The sequence below is a fragment of the Panicum hallii genome, chromosome 3, assembly GCF_002211085.1.
Source record: "Panicum hallii strain FIL2 chromosome 3, PHallii_v3.1, whole genome shotgun sequence".
NCBI lineage: Eukaryota > Viridiplantae > Streptophyta > Magnoliopsida > Poales > Poaceae > Panicum > Panicum hallii.
Genome location: NC_038044.1, coordinates 34,483,532 through 34,508,858, shown reverse-complemented (window position 1 = coordinate 34,508,858; position 25,327 = coordinate 34,483,532). Strand labels below are relative to the sequence as shown.

Sequence of the window (25,327 nt, the reverse complement as noted above, 5' to 3'; positions counted from 1 at the left end):
TGACACTATTGCAAACGTCACAGATTAAAAGTTCTTCTGGAATCAGAAAATAAAAATATTTCATTGCAAGTTCACACTCAAACTTGCATACATGACTGAATTGCTAGGAATGCCATGTTTGTACTCGGGAAGCCTAAAGTCACAATTAACTATTGTTCTCCGCAAACACAATGTAAATGGAAGCTACAGCACTGTGCAAATCATATCAACTGATGACCGGTAAAACTGTGAATTCAATGATGTCAGCAAAAATCAGCTAGTTAGGAATGCCATATGCAGCACAAGAAAATGATGCAGCATAAGAAATGCCTAGCCACCTGATACAAGTCAGACCAGTATTGTACAGCAGCGAATATTTCGAGCGCCAATGAATTATTGCCACCCACAATACAATGGACAATCATTATTAAGTGGCAATTTGATCATGCCACTCAATATTACAATACAATAACAAACAAGAGATTCCTGCAAAGTAAACTAGAAGAAGGGAGAGCTATCAATAAACCAAAGACAAGCAGCAAACAAAAGAACACTAAACTGGCCAGCCTCGAGCACGAAGGCGAATTGCCCGAGAGGCCATTGCTCTCAAATTATCTCGTGCTGTGGACACGGTGTTCTGTGGCTGCCTCTCCTGCTCAGGCTCCTCAAAGGCATTCATGAACTCCTCCTGCTGCAACCTGTAAGCCAATGCAGCATCTTCAGATTGATCTGATCTTACAAAAGTCCTTGTATTGACCAGTCGTGAAGCTGGGACGAAGGCTGTCCTGCTGTGACTGCTTGTTGTGCTGCCATGTGTGCTGATGAAATTCCCACTGGTGTTACTGTTTGTTGTGCTCGCAGGTGTGATGAAGGTCCTGTAGCTGCTTCTTGTTCTGCCTTCTGTGATGAAGCTACCACTGCTGCTCCTTGTTCTCATGCCATGGCCACCTTGTGAAAAATTATTACTTCCTGGTGGGCTATGGTTCACATCCTCGTTGCATGATGAAGGTGATGCAATCGAAGTCCTTCTTGTCTCAATTTCACTAGGAAACAAGAGCTGAATCGTGTTCCAGAGTACAGTATTGATGGTGCAAGATCTTGAATTGCTGCAGAGTTATAAACATTTAGTCAAGACATTAAAGTTTGTTATTAGACCTTTTTGAGAACTGCAGATCGGTGAACAATGATTTACCTGATTAATTGCCTGCATTTAGGACACCGTTTTCCACACTTGGCTGCAGCATGTTTTAAGCATTTCATGCAGAAGCTGTTAAATAGAAGGGTAACAATAATATGAGTATGAATTTCAGAAAGTAAACAGAATAGCCACAAAAATCATTTAAAATTTTCAATCAACATGTCACTCTAAGTTGTCATAATATAATCATATGGAAGCGACATTCAATTCAAATTATTTTCAGGTAAACCTGGAATAATGTGCAGATTTTATATTGGGGAACAATGTACCAACAGATGACCGTAGCAGTTAGTAAATAAGATGAATAAGGATGATTAGAAATGATAAACCCAGGATTCATGAAAAAATGTATAAGAATACATTCTTTTACAGTCCTGATAACAATGAAAATATGAGTATTCCAGACTTCAATAAATATGGAATCAGAAAAAGAAAGATTTGTGAATACTAAAACTGATCATTTTCATTATAAATAAACGTTTTGTAATTAACAGATTAATCCTACTTAGATCAGCAAGAATGTACATAGTTACATAGTTACTTAGATCAGCAAGAATCCTACTGAACTTCAAGCAATCACCTAAACAAGGCAGAAAAGCAATTACATTGTATGGTTACTGTAACCAAATGAACTATACAGTAGTTCTTTCTACATTCCCCTTTCCCATACATATTTTCTGAATTCAGGTAACCTTTTCTTTCTCAAAGCACAATCAAATTAGCCATGAAAATCACAGTATTCCAGTCTTGTATATACACAAAATCAGAAAAACAAGGAATTGGAATTCAGTAAAATGCACATCTACATCGCAAATAAGATTTTGTGGTCTATTTACCCATGTAATTAACACACTAGTCCTACATTAATCTGCACAGATGTAAAAAATTTCCTGATAATTCTTGGAACTGCACTTTCCATAACAGAAGAACCTTTCTATTGTACATTCCTTCTCAAAAGCAAGCAGCAAACAAAAATGAACTAAGCATCTTCAGAAAGCAATTGCATCGGTTACTGTTACACTATGAACTATACAGTAGTTCTTTCTAATTCCCTTTTTGCATACATATTTTTGAATTCAGGGATCTTTTTTTTCACAAAGCACAATCAACTTAGTGATGAAAAAACACAGCATTCCAGTCTTGTATGTACACAAAATCAGAAAAACAATGAATTGGGAATGCAGTAAAATGCACATCTACATCCCAAATAAGCTTTTGTGGTCCATTTACTCATGTAATTAACAGACTGATCCTACATTTTTTTAAGGGAGACTCATCCTACATTAACCTGCACAGATGTAGAATGTTTCCTGATAATTCGTGGAACTGCACTTTCCATAACTGAGGAATCTTTCTATTGTAGATTCCTTCTCAAATGCAAGCAGCAAATAAAATGAACTAAACAAGGCTGCTGTTACAAATTGATCTATGCAAAAGTTCTTGCTTGGTCCCCTTTTGTATACATGTTTTAAGAATTCAAGCAGCCACTTTTCCAAAAGCACAGTTTGAAATTACCTGTGACCACAAGGCGTGGTGCTGGGCTCGAAGCAGATCTCCAGGCAAATCTGCACAAAATGCATCTCCCAAATTATTCCCCGATTTCATAAAGCATGCAATTACAGGTCGGACGATCGAGCCTGAACCAAAGAACCACCCTTACCGCGCAAGAGAGCTCCTCCCGGAGCCGATCCATACACGGCAGGTTGTCCGTCGCCGCTGCCTTCTCGCCGGATCCGGACGCCTCCTTCTCACCCACAACGACAGCCTTCTTTTCCTCTTCCTTTGCATCCTTCACTTCCGACTTGCCATCTAGAGATTCCAAATCAACGCCAGATCGAGAAGGCCCAAAGAAGATATGCCACGAATTTGCCGAAGAAACTAAATTAAATCAATCTAAGGAACACACCTGCCGCAGCGCCCGGCTTATCGTCGTCGTCGTCGTCGAGCGCGAGAACAACCGCCGGGATCCTGCTCGGCGAATGCCTACGGGACCTCCTCTTCCTACAAGAACACGCCGGTCGAACGGGCTCAAGGAACCAACCAAGAAAAGGAGAGGGGGATTCCGTGCGCGCCGTGGAACGGATGAGTACGCACCTGGTGCTGGATCCGGCGCTGCCGCCGGCGGAGGAGGAGGTGGAGGCCCGCCTCTTTCGGCGGGACTCGCGGACGGGGGTGTCCTCGACGACGAGCGCCGCGAGGAGGACGGACTCCTCGTCCCACCCGGCCATCGCGGCGGCCGACCGGAACCGTGGGCTGAGCAGGCCGGCGCCGTCCTTGGGAGCCGCTGCCGCCGCCCCAGGGCGACGCGGCGCGGATCTGGGGCTGTCCGCCGCGTCTCTCGACGCCATCCCTCTCCCTCTCCGGCGTGGCGATGGGGTAGCCGTTGGGAGCGGCGCGGGGTTGGGCGAGGAGGGGTGGTGGAGTTGGAGAAGCAACGGTCGGGAGTTTCGAAATTGAGCGGCGGTGTGGCTGGGGTACGGTGTTATACCGTACCTCATCTTTTCAAAAAAAAATAGGATGCCTCTCTGCATCGGTGACTGGAAAGTGGGGCCCGGAGATGAGTGCTTGTGTAGTTACGAAATTTGTAGCGGAAGAAAATGATAATTTTGTCTTAAGTAGGTAATAATTTTTTAAAGATGTTATGCGGGTAATTTTACATGTGCTTTACCATTTTTGCGTGGGTCAATTCTGCTTTTTTTTTTGTAAGCACCAATACGAGGATTGAATTCAGCCCAGTGCCATTACAATTTGCTTTTCTTTTTTTTAGAAGCAGAAGATCTTAGAGACCAGAAGAAGTCGAGCGGATAGCTCACCAGTGTAAGAGCTTTGACCGGTGGCATCCATGGTCCATGGAAGAGGGTGTGGGACCAAGGAGATGAGTATGTTGGAGAGGAAAATGAGGGTACTATTATCCACCTTTTATGTAATGATATATTACTAATTAGATAGTTCTTTTGAGCGTTTATGTTAATATCCTTAAGAGACGTACTAGGGGAAGAAAAGATAAATCATAAAAATTCTTATAAAAATTAGAAACATCTTGCTATCAATCCGATTAAATTACAAATCATTTGATATATATTTTCTAAAATTTATCCACTTATGTCATTACAAAAATAGTATAAAGTAACCCACTGAATTTATACCTGAATAACACAACTCTGCCATTATGGAAAAAATAACCTAAAGTAACTCACTAATATTCATTTAATTACCCACCTATACTATTATAAAAGTATCTTAAAAGCAACTTGTTAATTTACACCTAAATTACCCGACATTATTAAAAATAACCTAAACTAACCCATGAGAAGGTTCTTAATTGTGTAAATATGTCATTATAAAAAACATATCCCAAGTACACCAATATATGAGTGTAAATTATATATTTCTATCTTTGTTAATATCTTAAGGTATATATGCATGAGGTGTATCAATATATAAATCATATATACATGTATCGAGAATGCGTTGAGAATACATATTCCATACTGAACATAGACCTCAAACTAAGGATTCAATTAAACAAATATCAAAGAAATATTAAGGTGCGATTCAAAGTGAGAAAAAAGAAATATAGACGAGAAAAAACTAATTAAAGTCTATCATAATTGGTATTGTCGGTAGATATGGACAGGGGTACCTCCTGCTAGGGTGTCCAGACCCTTAGCGTCGCGCTGTCGCCTCACAGGTAAGGGCGCGATGGAGTCTGGCTCCGGCGTGTGCGCCAAGCGCATCGTGGTGGACGCGCGCCACCACATGCTCGACCGCCTATCCTCCACCATCGCCAAGGAACTGCTCAACGACCAGAAGGTCATAATAGTCCACTACGAGGAGATCGGCATCTCCGCGGGCCTAGCCCGTCAGGGAGTCACCTGACCGTCTGTCCGCCATGATGGACATGAGGTTATCCGTGACCTCACCCTTGTCCTCTAGGAGATGGGACGTACGGTCCGGACCTAATAGCTGGGATCGTGGCCTCCAGACCTCAGCCCAAGCTCATATAGGTCTGGCGCCCCTACGTGCCCATGAGGACAAGGTACTCCGGGATGGCCTCCACAGGCCCGGACCCTACAGGGGGTCCGGCGCCGCCACGTGTGGGAGCCAGACCCCTATGGGCTTGTCTCTCCAACTGGCCTCGGGGGCCCGGACCCCCCTTTTCCTCCGGGATGGGGTCCGGCGCCGCCACGTGCTGCCAAGGTGGCAGCTCCAGGGCCGTCCCTGCCATGTGCCCATGGCAGAAGGCCCTCCGCGGGACGCCAGCCCAACAACCGCATTAAATGCGGGTAGGTGGGCCGGGTGTGCCCAAGTCAAAGCATGGTCTGCCCAACTGACACCACGGTAAGCCCGCCTATTTCCAAGGCGGCGCGTCACTGTGCTCTGCGCGCGGGTAGACGGCGTGTAGTCACATCATGCCGCCGTGCGCGTGAGTAATGATGGCATGCTGCAGGTGTGCTGAGGCGTGCGCTGCAACAGGGCGCGCGGAGGCGACGGCGCAGCAGGGTCAGCGCTGCTTCTTCATCTGTCAGAGGGACATGACCCAACAGTGGCAGCGCGGTTTCTACTGTTGGGTAACACTGACAGCAGTCACTGTGCTGGCAAGGCGGCACACGGCCATATCCAGGCTGTAGATACGCACATCAACTTCCCGATCGTGAGGACTACAGGAAGGAGCTGGAGAACAAGATCACATATCTCTCACATTACAGGCTCTTGTTGGCCGGGCCTACCTGTCGGGGCCCCGCACAGTGTAAGCACTCTCCTTGGACTATAAAAGGGAGAGCGCAGCCGTTAGAACACAGGTTCCTCCGGAAGTCCCTTCTCAGTCTACACAAGGACTAGACCGACAAGCCTTCCTCCAAGCTTCCACAATCAATACAACACTCAAGTGGACGTAGGGTATTACGCTCCGGCGGCCCGAACCACTCTAAATCCTCGTGTCCTTCCCGTGTTCATCGGCCCATCGATCAAGCGCTCCTAGGTTGTGGCAGAACCAACCTGAATTACACCGGCTCAAGTACGCGAGTCCTCTCTGGAGGGCTACCTCGTGCTTCAAACGGTATAATCCTATTGATCTGTCGGGTAACGTCCCGATAAACCACCGAACGCAGGATCCAACAAGGTACCTCACACGAAGGTGAGTCCAGAGATATAAATGCCATTACATTTTACACCACAGGCAAATATATTACAAAAAATATACAAAGCGTCATTAACTCCCACTGAGAGGAGATTATTACAAAACAGGTTTAAGTCTTAAGATAAAGCAGCGGAGTTTGAAAAGCGTAAACATTGTACATGTCGTTAATACAGATATCATGCTAGCCCTTGGCATGATATCATTCGGCGGAATCGGTGTTGGCCGGGGACGGATCCCACTCCACCGACCAACCATTAGGCAAGGGGTAGGGCCATGGTGTAATGAAAGCTGGCTCATCAGGGAGATTACCTGGATTAAATCAACAAAAGCAAGGCTGAGTATACTAATACTCAGCAAAACTTACCCGGAATTGGGTATACCTTAGCCCATAACTAGACTCATGAAGGCTTTTAGCTTTAGGTAGAGTTTTCAGCTGAAAAGCAACAAAGAGTAGGTCCTTATTTTCAACTTTTAGCTTTCAGGTTCTTAGTGAATTAACCATTCTAGGTAAGCATCTATAACTATTCAAACATGGTAGAATCTTTAATCAAACATCATCTTTGATAATCACAAAGTTGCTCTTGTTACTCTATGTGGCAAAGGGGGTAAGCAGTCTCATTCATCGTGAGAGGCGGACGATTCCTGAATCGAGATTCAAAACCTTGCAAGGGTAAACCTAACACACACGCTTGGAACACCAAAGGGTCGTTCCGAAGCAACCGTTTGCCTTTCATTCCGACTCGTGGATCAGATCCACCACAAGCGACTGCAGGACCATACGCACTTCCAAAGTGCAGGACGTACGTCTGTAGCGCGACTACAAAACCCGTACTCCTGGTTGCCCAGCAACACGTATTCCTACACGTCGAACAAAGTAACCAAAAGAAGCAAATATATGTGGTGGGGGGTATGTCCACTCCTTGGGCCGATTGGTTATTAGGCTTACCGCTTACCATATTTCACGGCATGTGGCTAGTACTTTCAAACGCTTAACCACTGCTACCACACACTGCGACCTTATCAAGTTCTACAACACAGACGGGGTATCATCTCAACCATGATACCTCACAAAACTCCCGTCCGTCATCCTTATAGTGATAATAGGAATGTAAACATTACAACTCCTATATATCGCGCGAGTGACAGGAAATCACTCGACTTCTACCGGTCCTATAAACAAAGCAGCTATTCGGACTCAAGTTCTAGTGTACAATACATTGGTTCCTGGAATAATGCAACTAAGGTTTCCAAACAATTCCTAAGAACTTAATGCATAAAGATATCCATATAAATAGTATAGGTTGCAGTGTAATAAAGTAGGGGTTATGTCCGGGGCTTGCCTTCGCTAGTGGGGCTGGGGTTACTCAAATTAATATATTCCAAACCTTGGTTCGGGGCTTCAGAGAAATCCGCGATGAGATTCCCGGGGTCTTCAGAATAACCTCCTTGTTCCGGAATCAGCTGATAATCCCCGTCAGCGAGAGTGGTCGAGTCTACATGACATGCAAGATGAAGTTTAATGGATGCATACACTTTCATTTCAATTCACGATAAAGTTGCAATCCAATTAAAGGAATATTATATTTCGACAATCAACCTAACTACCCTATACTGGGCAGTCATTTATCGGGTATCATATGTTTTATCTAAACCCGTTAAACAACAGGGTTAGCTACACTAATTACCTAACTAGTGGCATGTAGCAACAGGTGGGGTGGTTCCTAACAATTATTTAACAAGCTTTATTCATGGGCTACATTAATTATTTACATGAACCTTACATTACTATTATATTATGGACTAAATACATTATGCCTAACTTGTTTGACACCTAATTCTTGGTTGGAAATTTTAATCACATGTTAAACTACTAAAGAACAGTACCCTAAAATATTTTCATGATTTTTTGAACAATTAGCATCTATGAAAATTAATTATGTAAGATGAACTATACATTATTTCTAATTAACTTATACATTAAGAAAATAGTACTTAACTATTGGGATAATTATTTTTCTTCAATTCTACATGTTAAAATAAAATTAACACAACTGGTTTTACAATTTTATCATTTTTCTATGAATTACTATGCATTTCCTAAGCCTACAAGTAGCTAAACTTAACCATTAAATTAGATCATCAAACATTTAGAAACTGAAGTTGACCCTTTAAGTAAAGTTGTAGATCTTTATCTAATGATTCCAACAAAATTTAGTTTACATTTTTATGATTTTTCTTCGAATAGATATAGCATTTCTAAGTCGACAGCCTTATTTACACAAGGGGGTCCTTCGGAACTATTCATCTGAGTCTACTCCTTTGCACAAAACCCCCTAGACTTCTATTCCTTCTAACCCGACGTCCCTGGACTGGAAACCGAAACAGAGCAAGAGGAGGGCGGCCGTGTTCCGGCGGCGGTGGTCACCGGCGGCGAGGTCCAAGGGCAGGAAAGGGTGCAGGAGCTCACGAGGGTTCTGCGCAACCACGTGTCGAGGGCTAGGGTGGTCAGAATGGTGGAGCTCGATGGGGACCCGAGGCGGCGGCGGAGGGGTCGACGGTGACGACGGTGCTCCGGCGATCGACGTCAGCAAAGGTCCTGCGCACGAGAGCCAGTGAGTCACGGGGATCGTGTAGGTACAATCAATTGGAAGGATAGACGCTGGATCAAGGGTAATCGACGGAGACCAAAGCGGCGGCGGCGAGGAAGAATGCCGGCGAGCGTCGGGGAGGCGCGGTGGTGGATTAGAGAGCTAATGAATGGGTCGGGGAGCTTCGGGGTGATGATGTGGTGCTGGCTACGGTGTCGTGTTGGCGTGGAAGGGCTCGGGTCGAGCTGTCCACGATGAGGCCGAGTGCGGCGGCGGCGGCGCTCGTCGGGGACGAAGCTCCGATTGCAATTGGAGGACAACGGTTGGTCGGTGAGCACTAGTGAACTACGGGGAAGCTTGCGCAAGTGTTGATTGGGGCGGAGAGGGTCCGGTGTGGGCTGCCCACGGGCGTGCCGTGCGCGGCCGGAGCTAGAGGAGACGACGGCGGAGGAATGTGGGTTGAACGCTCGAAATTGGGCTCTGGAACGGGAGGAATAGAACGTAGGGATGAGGGTAATGCTGCTGCGCGCGAGAAAGAGAGAGTTAAGGCGCCGGAGTGGGCTGTCCACGGCGACAAGGAGGTGGCGGCCGGTGGAGGGTTCGGGTCGCCGTGGCGTGCGCGCGCGAGGCCAGAAAGGGAGGGGAACAGCGGTGGGGAAAGCAAGAGGCGACACCTGGGCACGTGTAGAAGCTTGAGGTGGAGCTCGGGGTCCTGTGCCAGCGGTCAGCGGTGGAGGCAGAGCGGAGCAGAGGGGGAAGCGGTGGTGCCAGAGGTAGAAGAAGCAGGCAGGAGTCAGAAGGACTTGTTCGTGATTTCCAAAAAGTTCAGGGACCCCTCTGTAATCTAAAATTTCTCACTGCTACAAAGGTCAAATGAGAAACTGCTCAACATGAAAGTTGTAGATTTTTTCAAACTCTACAACATTGCTTTAGGGCTTGGGTGCAGAAAATCAAGGTTTACAACTATTTGGATTACATTTTGAAACAAGATGGAATTTAAGTTAATTTTATCTTTGCCCACCTAAATTTGATCAAATTTTGGGCATGTTTATAAATTTTCTGACCTGTCATGATTACTTGTATTTTTACACATTAACACTTAAGTAAATTTGAATTTGACTTTTATATTCCAACCATTTCATATGTAACCTTTATATTTGTTTTGATTACACATAAGCCCTTGGTTTCATACAAAGTCTATTTCTTTTAGGTTTTAACTTAATATTTGTACTTTTCTTTTCTATAGTCATTTGAATTTGACATTTAAGAGCATTTTTCCACACACACTTGTACATATGAACTTATAAAATCTATAATTTACAAATACACCCCTAGTTCTCTATACAAACCTTAATATACATACAACACACTATTAACTAGTGTCTAAATTCTAATTACAGGAATGTTACAGCCTTCCCCCCTTAAAAAGAATCTCGTCCCGAGATTCCGAAGCTGAGCAGAAACGGATGATTAGATTTGGGGATTGGCTTGAAGGAAGTCTGAGAAATTCCGTTGAAGATAAGACTCTGTTTCCCAAGTCGCTTCTTCCTCGGTGTGATAATCCCATAAGATTTTGTACATCTTAACGGCCCTTCTTCTGGTGAGTCTTTCCTGGGTATCCAGGATTCGAAGGGGTTGCTCGATGTACGATAGATCGGGTTCAATCTCAATGGCACATGTTTCAATGATTTCTGTGGGTATTTTGACACACTTCCTAAGCTGAGAGACATGGAAGACATCGTGAATAGCAGCCAATTGAGACGGAAGTCGAAGTTTGTAAGCCACTGGGCCACAAACATTAAGAATTTCAAAGGGTCCGACATATCGAGGTGCTAACTTCCCCTTTATGCCGAAACGTTGGACACCTTTGGTAGGAGACACTCGGAGATAGACAAAATCTCCTACTTGGAATTGCAGAGGATTCCTCCTCTTATCTGCGTAGCTTTTCTGTCTGGACTGAGCGGTTTTAAGATTAGATTGGATAATCTTAACCTTATCTTCGGCTTCAACGACTAGGTCTGGTCCAAAGATTTTGCGTTCACCGGTCTCTGACCAACTCAAAGGAGTTCGACATCTGCGACCGTATAACGCTTCAAAAGGAGCCATCTGAAGACTAGCTTGATAACTGTTGTTGTAAGCAAATTCAGCTAGAGCAAGGCACTTGTCCCAACTTGTACCATAATGAATAATACAAGCTCGGAGCATGTCTTCAAGGATTTGGTTAACTCGCTCAGTCTGCCCATCAGTCTGGGGATGATACGCAGAGCTTCGAATTAATTTGGTCCCTAGAGCTGATTGCAATTGCTCCCAAAACCGTGCAATAAATTGGGGCCCTCGATCAGAGATGATGGTTTTTGGAACCCCATGTAATCGAACAATTTGGTCCAGATCGACTTCGGCATACTTCTTAGCAGAGTAAGTGGTATGCATAGGAAGAAAATGAGCTGTTTTTGTGAGTCTATCAATGATCACCCATATGGAGTCATGCTTTTGAGATGTATTGGGAAGACCGACAATAAAATCCATGCTAATGTCTTCCCATTTCCATGACGGAATGGGTAATGGCTGAAGTGTTCCAGAGGCTTTTAAGTGGCTGGCTTTGACTCTTTGGCAGGTATCACACTCGGACACATATTTAGCAATTTCTCTCTTCATTCTGGTCCACCAAAAATGTTGCCGTAGATCTTGATACATTTTGGTGCTACCAGGATGAATGGAGAACTTGGATAAATGTGCCTCATCAAGGATTTGTTTGCGAAGTGGATGATCCTTAGGCACAACAATTCGATCATCGAACCACAGGACTCCTTGATGATCAGTGTGAAAACACCTATATTTAGCTTCTCCTTGAGATAGCTTTGATTTGATGATTTTGATACCCTCATCATGTAGTTGCGACATGATGATTCTATCTCGAAGAGTAGACTCAATGGATAGAAGATTCAGACTACCTTGAGAAATAATCTCTAGATTGAGTTTTCTCATTTGATGGCAAAGAGTGTCACTAAAGGCGGATACGGATAAGCAGTGACAATGTGACTTGCGGCTAAGTGCATCCGCAACCACATTAGTTTCGCCCGGATGATAGTGTACCTCAAGGTCATAGTCTTTAATCAATTCCAACCAACGCCTTTGCCTCATATTTAGGTCAGCTTGAGTGAAAATATACTTGAGGCTCTTATGGTCAGTGTAAATGTTACACTTAGCACCCATAAGATGATGTCTCCAGATCTTGAGGGCGTGGATAACTGCTGCCAATTCAAGATCATGTGTGGGATAATTTTGCTCATGAGTCCGAAGTGCTCGGGATGCATAAGCAATAACCCGATTGTTTTACATAAGAACACAACCAAGGCCAGTTCCAGAAGCATCGCAATAGACATCAAAAGACTGAGTATTATCTGGCTGAGCTAATACGGGAGCAGTCGTCAGAAGCTTCCTCAAGGTATGAAATGCTTCATCACACTTATCGTCCCAGCGGAACTTAACTTCTTTCTTAAGTAGCTCAGTCATTGGTTTGGCTATTTTGGAGAAGTCTGGAATGAATCGGCGATAATATCCCGCCAATCCAAGGAAACTTCGAATTTGATGGACTGAAGTTGGAGGTTTCCAGTCCATAACCTCTTGGACTTTGGTTGGATCAACCGATATGCCTTGACTAGATATAGTATGTCCTAAAAATTTCACACTATCCAGCCATAATTCACATTTCGAGAATTTGGCATAAAGGCGATGATCACGTAGTCGTTGAAGAACGACACGTAAATGATCAGCATGGTCTTCTTTAGTTTTGGAGTATATTAGAATGTCATCAATGAAGACCACGACGAATTTGTCGAGTTCCGGCATGAATACTGAATTCATGAGATACATAAAGTATGCCGGCGCATTGGTAAGTCCAAATGACATAACCAGATATTCATAAAGTCCATATCTGGTCGAGAAGGCCGTTTTTGGAATATCACTAGGCCTAATCTTGATCTGATGATAACCAGAGCGTAAGTCAATCTTAGAAAAGACCTTAGCTCCGGCTAGCTGATCGAACAAAATGTCAATGCGGGGAAGAGGGTACTTATTTTTGATAGTAACCGCATTGAGTGGACGGTAATCGACACATAGCCTTAGGCTATCGTCTTTCTTCTTGACAAAGAGAGCAGAACAACCCCAAGGTGAGGCACTTGGACGAATATATCCCTTATCAAGAAGATCTTGGAGCTGAATTTTCAGTTCTGCTAATTCATTTGGAGGCATGCGATACGGCCTCTTTGAAATTGGAGCAATGCCTGGTTGAAGTTCAATGATGAACTCGATGTCTCTATCTGGTGGCATTCCAGGCAAGTCATCTGGAAAGACATCGGAGTATTCACATACTATAGGAATATCCTTGACTTGGATATTTGCGATGGCATAAGTACACGGATGTAGACATTCTGGTTGAGGCAGATGAAGAGTAGTAATCCCATAGTATGGTGAATCAATTTCAACAACTCGGAAAGAAATATCTAACCGGACTCGATGTTTAGCCATCCAGTCTGTTCCAAGTATAATATCAATACCCTCCAAACTTAGTAAAACCAAATCAGTTTTGATTTCTATACTACCGAACTGAATTGGCACACTTTTAACCATTTGGTTAGAGGTGATTTTTCCTCCAGGGGTAGAGATCATGTATGACCCCTGGGTAGGACTAAGATCGAGTCCAATTCGGGTACCACAGTTGTTACTAATAAAGCTATGTGTTGCTCCTGAATCAAATAAAGTAACAACTAGTTTGTGGTGAACAGAAAATGTACCCGACATGACGGGAGCTCCATCCGGAAGTTCTGCCAGAGTGGTGAAGTTAATCCATCCTTGCCGGACTTGCATCACCGGCTTCTTGCCCTTGTTCTGGTTGCCCTGAGTAGAACTCTGCCCTGGATTAGGTTTCTTGGGCCGCGGACAATCTCGAATGAAATGATCTGCACTCCCACAATTGAAACAGCGATAATTGCTGCCTCTCTGTGGCACTTGTTGAACATTTGGTCGTGGGCCAGATGGTTGTGATTGTTGCGGAGGGACGGGAGGTCTATACCTTCCCTGCTGTTGGGGCGGCCTGAAAACCAATCTGCCTGTTGGGGCATTCCGCGGCGGTGCTCTAAACAGTGTATTGGGAACAACCCGATACCTCGGTGGTTGAGCACTCGAGGGTCCAGTAGGAGTCTTCCGCTTTTTCTCGGCATGATGTGCCATGATACAATCTTCTTGAGTTAAAGCCATATTAACCAGCTCGCTGAAAGTATTAGCCTTTACAAGATTCAGGCGTTCCTTGAGCTTGGTATTAAGGCCTCGACGGAAACGATCTTGTTTCTTGGCATCGTTATCCGCATGATATCCCGCATATTGACACAGATGATTGAAATTCTGTGCGTATTGTAGGACTGTACTGGTGCCTTGAGTAAGAGCCAGGAATTCATTCAACTTTCGCTCCAGCAATCCCTCTGGAATATAATGCGCTCTAAAGGCTGCCCGAAATTCATCCCAGGTGATAACATGCCCTGCAGGTTGCATGGCATAGAAATTATCCCACCAGATCCGAGCAGCACCTCGGAGTTGCTGTGCAGCAAAGGAAGCTTTACTTGAGTCCGCACAAGGTACTGTCAATAGAGCGAACTTTGATTCAATAATATGGAGCCAAGCATCGGCATCCAAGGGCTCTTCAGCTTTACTGAAGAAAGGAGGCTGTGTACTGATGAAATCCTGGTAACTAGCCATGGGAGGATTGTGATCATCCCGACCTCCTCGGAACTGTTGACGTTGCTGGTTTTGCTGCGCTTGAACTAGCAAGTTAAGCAACTCAGTTTACCGAGCCATAACTTTGGCAAGGTTAGGAGGTGGCGGTGGCGGTTGTTGTGAACCGCTAGCCTGATCTGCCCGGAAACCTTCCGGGGTTCCGCGCGTGGCTCCAACCATCTGAAACAAAGGAGATGTCCATCATTAACCATATAGCCTTACTCCCAATTTCAGAAGATATATGACTTAGATAAACAATGCACATACTCCATTCAATCATCTCATTTCAGAATCATAAGGATAATGAGCAGGATGATAAAATAGGAAACTTATATTACAACACTTATTCTGATGATTGTTCACATCACACATCCGAAAGTTCACTACGTAGGCCATCTAAATTACAACAAATGGCATGAGGTCTAGATAAGTCTCTTACTACTTAAGTTATTACACTCCCCTAGGTTACACCTAATGATCGACAATCTGCTAAACTAAAAATCGTCGAAATTGACTATCGACGACTGACTGCCAGAGAGAGAGTGATAGGGACTAAGAACAGGATCCCCATGCTCAGAGTCGATATCTGAAACACCCTCAATCTCTTCTGGATCTTCTTCTTCTTCTTCAGGCATTATGGGTATAGCGTGAAGTATCGGTTGCTGCTGCAATTCCTCAATGTGAGCCTGAGCATCATCAGCTGCAAGTATCAGATCATGAATTTGTGCCTGTAGGAACTCAATAACAGTGTCACGCTGAGTGATAATATGATCACTCTCATTGATCTGATCTTCACGATGGAGGATTGTTTCATCCCTTGCTGCAATGATTTCATCTTTCTGAGTCACCAAAGCTTGTAATTCCACTATTTGGGTCACTTGGCGGTCAGCATTCCGATAGTGGCTTTGAGCCACACCAGTTATCTGATTCATACCGTGACGCAGTAGAATCTGGTAATGATGTTGCACATCCATGAACCTGGTAATGATACGGACGGTTTCTTCAGCCAGATCTCCTAGCATATGACCAAGATGCTCTGTCCGAAAATTCCATTCCGAATTATCAGGGTCAATGGTAGGAAATAAACCAATAGGATATGCGGCAACTTCAGTCGGATGCTGATTGCAGAAAAGTTTGATAGCTTCCAAGGCAGCGGTTTCAAGGGTATCAACCAGACGATATCCAACCACTTCCACTTCTATGGGAGGCCATGAGGAGCGGAAAGGGTGTTGAGGAATTGTCATCTTAACCCTGCACCGAGGAACTCCTTCCTCACGATATTCTACCCCATCGTATTGAGGAGGCTCTGTATAGTGGAACAGACTTAAGGATTCCCATAAGAGACGGGGAAACCCTTCCCAATGTAAAGCATTGGTGTGGAAGTGCCCCTCCTGATCCCAAAAGGCATTGGAAGGAGCAGCCATCTGCGACAACATTGCAAATGGTAAGATATATTTACCCTGCGGAAAGCTCACAAGGTAAATGGATTAAGAAAGTTGATTCTGATAACAGCAAAGGCTGGAAATCAGATGGATACTTAAGAGCTAAAGATTGTTATTTACCCAAACTAGGAAATACCAACATGTTACTTATTTCTTAAAACAAAATTAAGCATTCATTGAATTAAGGAATTATGCATGCACGCACTAATCGATCTCACAACCAAAAATAACTGCCAAGTAATCTTGGTCTTACGTGGTTAGTCTCGGTGGCACAATATAAATACGTCTCTCTCTATTAACTAGTCGATAAGTTCTATCCGTCCTAGTTTCGTAATCGTGGTTAGTGTACCTGCAGAAAACCACAATGCATATATATATATATATCCAATGAACCTTTCATGCCAGCATGTCATGAAAGCGTCCCCATTCATTACTGCTCACTATAGAAACAGCATCTGTACAATTACCGCCGTACAGACAACGTTAACATACGTCGCCGAAACAACGTATTCACGGGGGGTACCGCAAAATGCGGGGGTATGAACAGCGATCGCCATACCCTGCGCCGAACCATCTACTTCCAATATAGTCAACCAAAGTTGGTACATTGGCAGCATCTCAAGTAAGCCACTGCTTGAGAAACAGCGTTCGGTTCGCATCACCGACAGGAAGGCCAAGCTCCCTCAGTTGGCTGAGGATCTTTACCTTCTTACCTCACGATCGAAGATGTCGTTACAGAAAGTAAGGTTGGGTTGTGCATAAATTTAAGTTTCAACAGAAAAGTAATGCTGGAAGTCAGAGTTATATATATATATGTTACAGCCACCTCTAATTCCCTTATAACATTACCCTAGGGCTTTACGTACTATACATAAACCTTAACGAATCCAACGTACCTTTTGCAAAATACTTTGTTGGTCAAATTTCATACCGAAAGTATTTTTAAGGCATTTCATATCTCCAGTGTACACTTGTTAGCTCTGATACCAGCTGTGGCAGAACCAACCTGAATTACACCGGCTCAAGTACGTGAGTCCTCTCTGGAGGGCTACCTCGTGCTTCAAACGGTATAATCCTATTGATCTGTCGGGTAATGTCCCGATAAACCACCGAACGCAGGATCCAACAAGGTACCTCACACGAAGGTGAGTCCAGAGATATAAATGCCATTACATTTTACACCACAGGCAAATATATTACAAAAAATATACAAAGCGTCATTAACTCCCACTGAGAGGAGATTATTACAAAATAGGTTTAAGTCTTAAGATAAAGCAGCGGAGTTTGAAAAGCGTAAACATTGTACATGTCGTTAATACAGATATCATGCTAGCCCTTGGCATGATATCATTCGGCGGAATCGGTGTTGGCCGGGGACGGATCCCACTCCACCGACCAACCATTAGGCAAGGGGTAGGGCCATGGTGTAATGAAAGCTGGCTCATCAGGGAGATTACCTGGATTAAATCAACAAAAGCAAGGCTGAGTATACTAATACTCAGCAAAACTTACCCGGAATTGGGTATACCTTAGCCCATAACTAGACTCATGAAGGCTTTTAGCTTTAGGTAGAGTTTTCAGCTGAAAAGCAACAAAGAGTAGGTCCTTATTTTCAACTTTTAGCTTTCAGGTTCTTAGTGAATTAACCATTCTAGGTAAGCATCTATAACTATTCAAACATGGTAGAATCTTTAATCAAACATCATCTTTGATAATCACAAAGTTGCTCTTGTTACTCTATGTGGCAAAGGGGGTAAGCAGTCTCATTCATCGTGAGAGGCGGACGATTCCTGAATCGAGATTCAAAACCTTGCAAGGGTAAACCTAACACACACGCTTGGAACACAAAAGGGTCATTCCGAAGCAACCGTTTGCCTTTCATTCCGACTCGTGGATCAGATCCACCACAAGCGACTGCAGGACCATACGCACTTCCAAAGTGCAGGACGTACGTCTGTAGCGCGACTACAAAACCCGTACTCCTGGTTGCCTAGCAACACGTATTCCTACACGTCGAACAAAGTAACCAAAAGAAGCAAATACATGTGGTGGGGGGTATGTCCACTCCTCGGGCCGATTGGTTACTAGGCTTACCACTTACCATATTTCACGGCATGTGGCTAGTACTTTCAAACGCTTAACCACCGCTACCACACACTGCGACCTTATCAAGTTCTACAACACAGACGGGGTATCATCTCAACCATGATACCTCACAAAACTCCCGTCCGTCATCCTTATAGTGATAATAGGAATGTAAACATTACAACTCCTATATATCGCGCGAGTGACAGGAAATCACTCGACTTCTACCGGTCCTATAAGCAAAGCAGCTATTCGGACTCAAGTTCTAGTGTACAATACCTTGGTTCCTGGAATAATGCAACTAAGGTTTCCAAACAATTCCTAAGAACTTAATGCATAAAGATATCCATATAAATAGTATAGGTTGCAGTGTAATAAAGTAGGGGTTATGTCCGGGGCTTGCCTTCGCTAGTGGGGCTGGGGTTAGTCAAATTAATATCTTCCGAACCTTGGTTCGGGGCTTCAGAGAAATCCGCGATGAGATTCCCGGGGTCTTCAGAATAACCTCCTTGTTCCGGAATCAGCTGATAATCCCCGTCAGCGAGAGTGGTCGAGTCTACATGACATGCAAGATGAAGTTTAATAGATGCATACACTTTCATTTCAATTCACGATAAAGTTGCAATCCAATTAAAGGAATATTATATTTCGACAATCAACCTAACTACCCTGTACTGGGCAGTCATTTATCGGGTATCATATGTTTTATCTAAACCCGTTAAACAACAGGGTTAGCTACACTAATTACCTAACTAGTGGCATGTAGCAACAGGTGGGGTGGTTCCTAACAATTATTTAACAAGCTTTATTCATGGGCTACATTAATTATTTACATGAACCTTACATTACTATTATATTATGGACTAAATACATTATGCCTAACTTGTTTGACACCTAATTCTTGGCTGGAAATTTTAATCACATGTTAAACTACTAAAGAACAGTACCCTAAAATATTTTCATGATTTTTTGAACAATTAGCATCTATGAAAATTAATTATATTAGATGAACTATACATTATTTCTAATTAACTTATACATTAAGAAAATAGTACTTAACTATTGGGATAATTATTTTTCTTCAATTCTACATGTTAAAAGAAAATTAACACAACTGGTTTTACAATTTTATCATTTTTCTATGAATTACTATGCATTTCCTAAGCCTACAAGTAGCTAAACTTAACCATTAAATTAGATCATCAAACATTCAGAAACTGAAGTTGACCCTTTAAGTAAAGTTGTAGATCTTTATCTAATGATTCCAACAAAATTTAGTTTACATTTTTATGATTTTTCTTCGAATAGATATAGAATTTCTAAGTTGACAGCCTTATTTACACAAGGGGGTCCTTCAGAACTATTCATCTGAGTCTACTCCTTTGCACAAAACCCCCTAGACTTCTATTCCTTCTAACCCGACGTGCCTGGACTGGAAACCGAAACAGAGCAAGAGGAGGGCGGCCGTGTTCCGGCGGCGGTGGTCACCGGCGGCGAGGTCCAAGGGCAGGAAAGGGTGCAGGAGCTCACGAGGGTTCTTCGCAACCACGTGTCAAGGGCTGGGGTGGTCGGAATGGTGGAGCTCGATGGGGACCTGAGGCGGCGGCGGAGGGGTCGACGGTGATGACGGTGCTCCGGCGATCGACGTCAGCAAAGGTCCTGCGCACGAGAGCCAGTGAGTCACGGGGATCGTGTAGGTACAATCAATTGGAAGGATAGACGCTAGATCAAGGGTAATCGACGGAGACCAAAGCGGCGGCGGCGAGGAAGAATGCCAGCGAGCATCGGGGAGGCGCGGTGGTGGATTAGAGAGCCAATGAATGGGTCGGGGAGCTTCGGGGTGATGAGGTGGTGCTAGCTACGGTGTCGTGTTGGCGTGGAAGGGCTCGGGTCGAGCTGTCCACGATGAGGCCGAGTGCGGCGGCGGCGGCGCTCGTCGGGGACGAAGCTCCGATTGCAATTGGAGGACAACGGTTGGTCGGTGAGCACTAGTGAACTACGGGGAAGCTTGCGCAAGTGTTGATTGGGGCGGAGAGGGTCTGGTGTGGGCTGCCCACGGGCGTGCCGTGCGCGGCCGGAGCTAGAGGAGGCGGCGGTGGAGGAATGTGGGTCGAGCGCTCGGAATTGGGCTCTGGAACGGGAGGAATAGAACGTAGGGATGAGGGTAATGCTGCTGCGTGCGAGAAAGAGAGAGTTAAGGCGCCGGAGTGGGCTGTCCACGGTGACAAGGAGGTGGCGGCCGGCGGAGGGTTCGGGTCGCCGTGGCGCGCGCGCGCGAGGCCAGAAAGGGAGGGGAACAGCGGTGGGGAAAGCAAGAGGCGACACCTGGGCACGTGTAGAAGCTTGAGGTGGAGCTCGGGGTCCTGTGCCGGCGGTCAGCGGCGGAGGCAGAGCGGAGCAGAGGGGGAAGCGGTGGTGCCAGAGGTAGAAGAAGCAGGCAGGAGTCAGAATGAAGCGTCCCCTCATCCGAGGTGACTTAAATGTGATAAACAAATCAGTCCCAGGAGGCTGATACACATTTATTACATCAGATGGTACATTACCGTACAAACCTCCGAGGAGGCGGGCACTCGATACAGACGATAACTAGTAATAAAATAGCTATAGTAATACACCAAAGCGTGACCCACATGGGATCCAGCTCGGGCTCAGAGTAACACGCTAGCAGAAGCATCTTGTGGAGGGCCAACACCACAGGCAGAGTTGGGCGCGGACACAACCCTTATTCGTTGTTTCCGATCACGTAGTCCGGGTCTTCCTCTGAGAAAACCACATATATATATAGGGTGAGTACAAAGGTACTCAACAAGTCCAACCACACCCGCGGAGGGGGTGATAACAGAGATCATGCACGGTTATATCAAGGGTGGGGTTTGGGTTTATTTGCGATAAAGCAAGATTTTTCACATGTAAGGGTTTATTTAACAAAAGCACTTTCTCAAAACATTTTTATAGTAATCGAACCTTAAGTAGTGTTGATCCTGCACAAAGGATCCAAGTTTTAGTGTCATCGGACTCGACGTCCACAGTAGCTTACTGCACAACTGCCGAGTACTTTCAAAACAACCTATGCCACAAAACCAATCATCCCGAAACATCTATTGAAGTGACCATGCCGTAACACGCCCAATACCATGGACACGGCTATTCGAATAGATTCTTACACTCTGCAGAGGTTGTACACTTTACCCACAAGTAGGGTACCGCGCTACGAACACCTTAATGTCGCGGCGGATCCTAACAAAGCCATTACCCACCTTAGCTGAATCTAGCTAGCCAACACGGAAGCTACCATGGGGTTAATGACCCATCAATGAAGTCATAACCGGAATATCACTCACACAGATCGTATCCTTCTCCATGGTCTCCCGTTACTCACCCGCTCTCCTTTTTGGCTAGTAGAACAACTAGTGGGGTTTATGCTAAGCCGTTGCCCACACAACGGTCGAGCGGTTGTACGATAAATGAGTTTGGCAAGATGACACCCCAGTTCATCCTTATACTGACCAGACAGACATCTCCCGATCATGCTCAACCACAAAGGTACAAGCACACTAGTGGCATTTCACACAGAAAACGCCATCCATCTCGCCAGATTAAGCCTTTCTTCTATTTCCCCAAAACCCCATTTTATCTTCTAAATCACTCGTACCCTTATTTTTAGTAAAGCGCTTGTGATCATGGTTTTAAAAATATAATGAGAGGAATGATAGGTAACAAGTATCTCTGGCATGTAATTTACGCCTATTCGAGCAAATCCTAGGTCATCAGGGAAGAGTTATAGCAATCAAGAGGTGGCTATCCAACCAGGTCATGCAATAAAACGATGCATTTTACAACACAGGCCAATAGGTTGTATTTATAAATCTAGGATAAATATGCATCAAAGGATGGGATTGGACTTGCCATTCACAAAGCCTTCCGGGAAGTCCTGATCGAGGTACTGTCCTTCAGGTTCGGGCTCACGGCACTGGTTCTCGGACTCTTGCTCGCAGTACTGCTCGTCGACGGGTTCTCCCTCGGTCACCTCGTGATCTACGGCGCACACAAACAAACATTCCATAAGGAAAAGAATTAAAGGTTTTATTTACAAGCCCGAATCAGGAATAACTTAAGAAACTATGGTAGAAGGAAGATTTCTGGGAGATTTCTTGATGGCAGGGCCGACATTATGCTAGAAATGGCGTGGTAAAGTTTCGGGGCAAACGGGGGATGTTTGGCGCATAAAATAATAGGCCGAACGAGGTTTTAGGGAAGGGATAAGGGTCCAAGGACCTATTTGTAATTACTGTTGGGAGGGGAGGGCTTGATTGGAATTTCCGGAAATACCTAGGGTACTCTAAAAAGGGTCAGGGACCTATCCGTAATTATTTTGTGTAGTGGAGGGGTTCATTTTCTAAATAGAATGAGTAGGGGGGTTATTTGGAAAAAGGGTTTAAGGGGAGGTGGGGTTCTTAAGGGAATAGGCAAAAGGGCAGGGGGCTCAGGGCAAATGTGCCCTTCTTCTTCCTCCCGTTACCAGAACAGAGGAGGGGGGTAGAGGCCGGCGGCGCCACCAAATCCGGCGGCCCTGGGGCACGGCGGCGGCCGGGGGCAGGGGCAAAACGGAGAGGGGAGCGAGGGGGTCCTATTCCTCTACTCACCATGGGCCGGGGTGGCGCAAGGCGGCCTGCCCACGGAGGTCAGGGGCGGCGGGCGGAGGGCTTGGCGACGGCGGCAGTGCAGGGCCGGGGTGGGGGCTAGGGCTGCGGGGGAAGGTTGTGGCGGTGGCTGGGCGCGGCGTGGGGGTACTTATAGGCCGGCGAGGGGGGGGGGGGGAAAGAGGATGGCGCGGTGGAGGCCGGTGAGCTCGGGGGCGGCCAGTAATGGCGGTGGGGGCGGCGGTGGCGCTTGGTCGCCGCTGCGCAGGGGTGGTCGGTGGCGTGTAGCGGGGAGGGGCGACCTCGCGCGGCGCAGGGGGGAGGCGGCCCGTGGCGAGGCGACGCGCGGCGGCCGGCACTGCTCGGCGCCGTGGCAGGCAGGAGCAGCGCGAGCGCCAAGACGGCACGGCGTGCGCAGAGGAGGGGTCGGGTTAGGCCGTTCCTGTGGCATCGTCAATGGAGAGAGGGGGGGTGGCCGGGCGCTCGGCGTCGAGCTCTGCTCGGCATCAGGCTGTGCGTGCAGGGGAACGAGGGGAGCAGGAAACAGAGAAAGGAGAAAGGAGAAAGGAAAAGGGGACAGGGGAAGAAAAGGAAAAGGGGGGGGACGTCGGCGGATTTTACGGCGGCGGTCGCGAGTGCGAGGTCGAGCACGCGGGGGGGGGGGGGGGGGAATGCGTCGGCGGGATTCGCGGTAACGGTCGCGAGTGCGGGGTTGAGCACGCGGCACGTCGCGGGGGTCGAGGAAAAGAAAAAGGATGGCGGTCAAATTCGGATGTCGGGCGGCGAAAGGTCGAGAGATGTTTTTGGCGATTAGGAGTTCGGACGGTAAGGGTTTAGGAACGATCCGAGCTTGACGAAAGAATATTTCTAGCGGGCGATTTGTGCTGTAATTTAGATAAGGTAAAAACGCGGGCGTTACACAGAAGGACTTGTTCGTGATTTCCAAAAAGTTCAGGGACCCCTCTGTAATCTAAAATTTCTCACTACTACAAAGGTCAAATGAGAAACTGCTCAACATGAAAGTTGTAGATTTTTTCAAACTCTACAACATTGCTTTAGGGCTTGGGTGCAGAAAATCAAGGTTTACAACTATTTGGATTACATTTTGAAACAAGATGGAATTTAAGTTAATTTTATCTTTGCCCACCTAAATTTGATCAAATTTTGGGCATGTTTATAAATTTTCTGACCTGTCATGATTACTTGTACTTTTACACATTAACACTTAAGTAAATTTGAATTTGACTTTTATATTCCAACCATTTCATATGTAACCTTTATATTTGTTTTGATTACACATAAGCCCTTGGTTTCATACAAAGTCTATTTCTTTTAGGTTTTAACTTAATATTTGTACTTTTCTTTTCTATAGTCATTTGAATTTGACATTTAAGAGCATTTTTCCACACACACTTGTACATATGAACTTATAAAATCTATAATTTACAAATACACCCCTAGTTCTCTATACAAACCTTAATATACATACAACACACTATTAACTAGTGTCTAAATTTTAATTACAGGAATGTTACATAGGTCTCTCCCAAACTCTTCCTAAACTAGGAATAGGCGGATGCATTCCGCCAACCGGCTGGAGATTTCCTCCGACATTTGGCGCGCCAGATAGGGGCTAGGTTTGGTTTGCGCTTGGTCGAAGCTTAAGACTGCAATGGCACGGGAAAATGGGCATCACGACCTGCTCTTGGGCGAGGAAGTGGCGTCATCCACACCACACGCCACGTGCCATCCCCCATCCAGGGCGGCAGCGCGTGCTGCATCACAGCGTGCTGTGGAGCGGGCCTCCATGGCCCAATCGGTGCCTCCACCGACTGGGCTGCTCGTGGCGGCCAGGGAGTTGCTCCGCAACCCTCCTGGTGAAGCAGCCTCACCTAACGCGTAGAGGCAATGGCGTGACGATGTCGACCGCCTCCTCAACCTGGCACAGGCCTCCCCAGATTCAGCGGGGGGATCTGTGTTCAGACAGTGCCGTCATCAGGGCGGTGCATCCGGCTCTGTGCACTCTCCATCAGTAAGGAGTGCACAGACCGAGGATCTCTGGGCAGAGCTCAACCACAGACGTGCGGGAGAGGACGCCCGTGTCTCCATCGAGCGAGCACGCAACCGATGACTCAACGTTGAGGGTCGGGATCTTGCGCCCGAGCTCGATGCAGCCGTGGCTAGGCCGCAGGGACTCGCTCAAGCACCGGTGTCGGGGGTGGGCTGCGCAGCACTCGCAAACCACCTTCGCGCGGTTGCCTGGTCGTCCAAGTTTCGGCCCCACCTGCCGGAAAAGTATGATGGGTCCACCAACTCGTCAGAATTCCTGCAGGTCTACATCATCGCCATCACAGCGGCTGGGGGTAAAGACGCCGTCATGGCAAGTTACTTTCATGTAGCCTTGATTGGGCCAGCCCGGACCTGGCTCATGAACCTCACTTCGGGATCTATTCAATCCTGGGGTGAGCTCTGCGCACAGTTCACGG

At 45.9% G+C, this 25,327-nt stretch overlaps 1 protein-coding gene across 1 annotated transcript; it reads right to left on the bottom strand.

Moving 5' to 3' along the window:
- Nucleotides 1–353: 353 nt before the first annotated feature.
- LOC112887410 lies at nucleotides 354–3,525 on the bottom strand. The gene is made up of 6 exons (XM_025953576.1): nucleotides 3,272–3,525; nucleotides 3,084–3,178; nucleotides 2,838–2,986; nucleotides 2,693–2,742; nucleotides 1,172–1,246; nucleotides 354–1,085 (listed from the first exon to the last, which is right to left on the bottom strand). Exons 1-6 carry the CDS (start codon nucleotides 3,523–3,525, stop codon nucleotides 533–535), a joined length of 1,176 nt encoding a protein of 391 aa, XP_025809361.1. The 3' UTR covers nucleotides 354–532.
- Between the last annotated feature and the right edge of the window lie 21,802 nt (nucleotides 3,526–25,327).

Excerpts from the sequence above, each read along its gene's own strand:
- LOC112887410 (XM_025953576.1), bottom strand. The coding sequence starts at position 3,525 with ATGGCGTCGAGAGACGCGGCGGACAGCCCCAGATCCGCGCCGCGTCGC. Across the intron at positions 2,987-3,083 it reads TAAGCCGGGCGCTGCGGCAG|ATGGCAAGTCGGAAGTGAAG; the intron begins GTGTGTTCCTTA and ends TGGAATCTCTAG. Across the intron at positions 1,247-2,692 it reads ACCACGCCTTGTGGTCACAG|CTTCTGCATGAAATGCTTAA; the intron begins GTAATTTCAAAC and ends TCTATTTAACAG.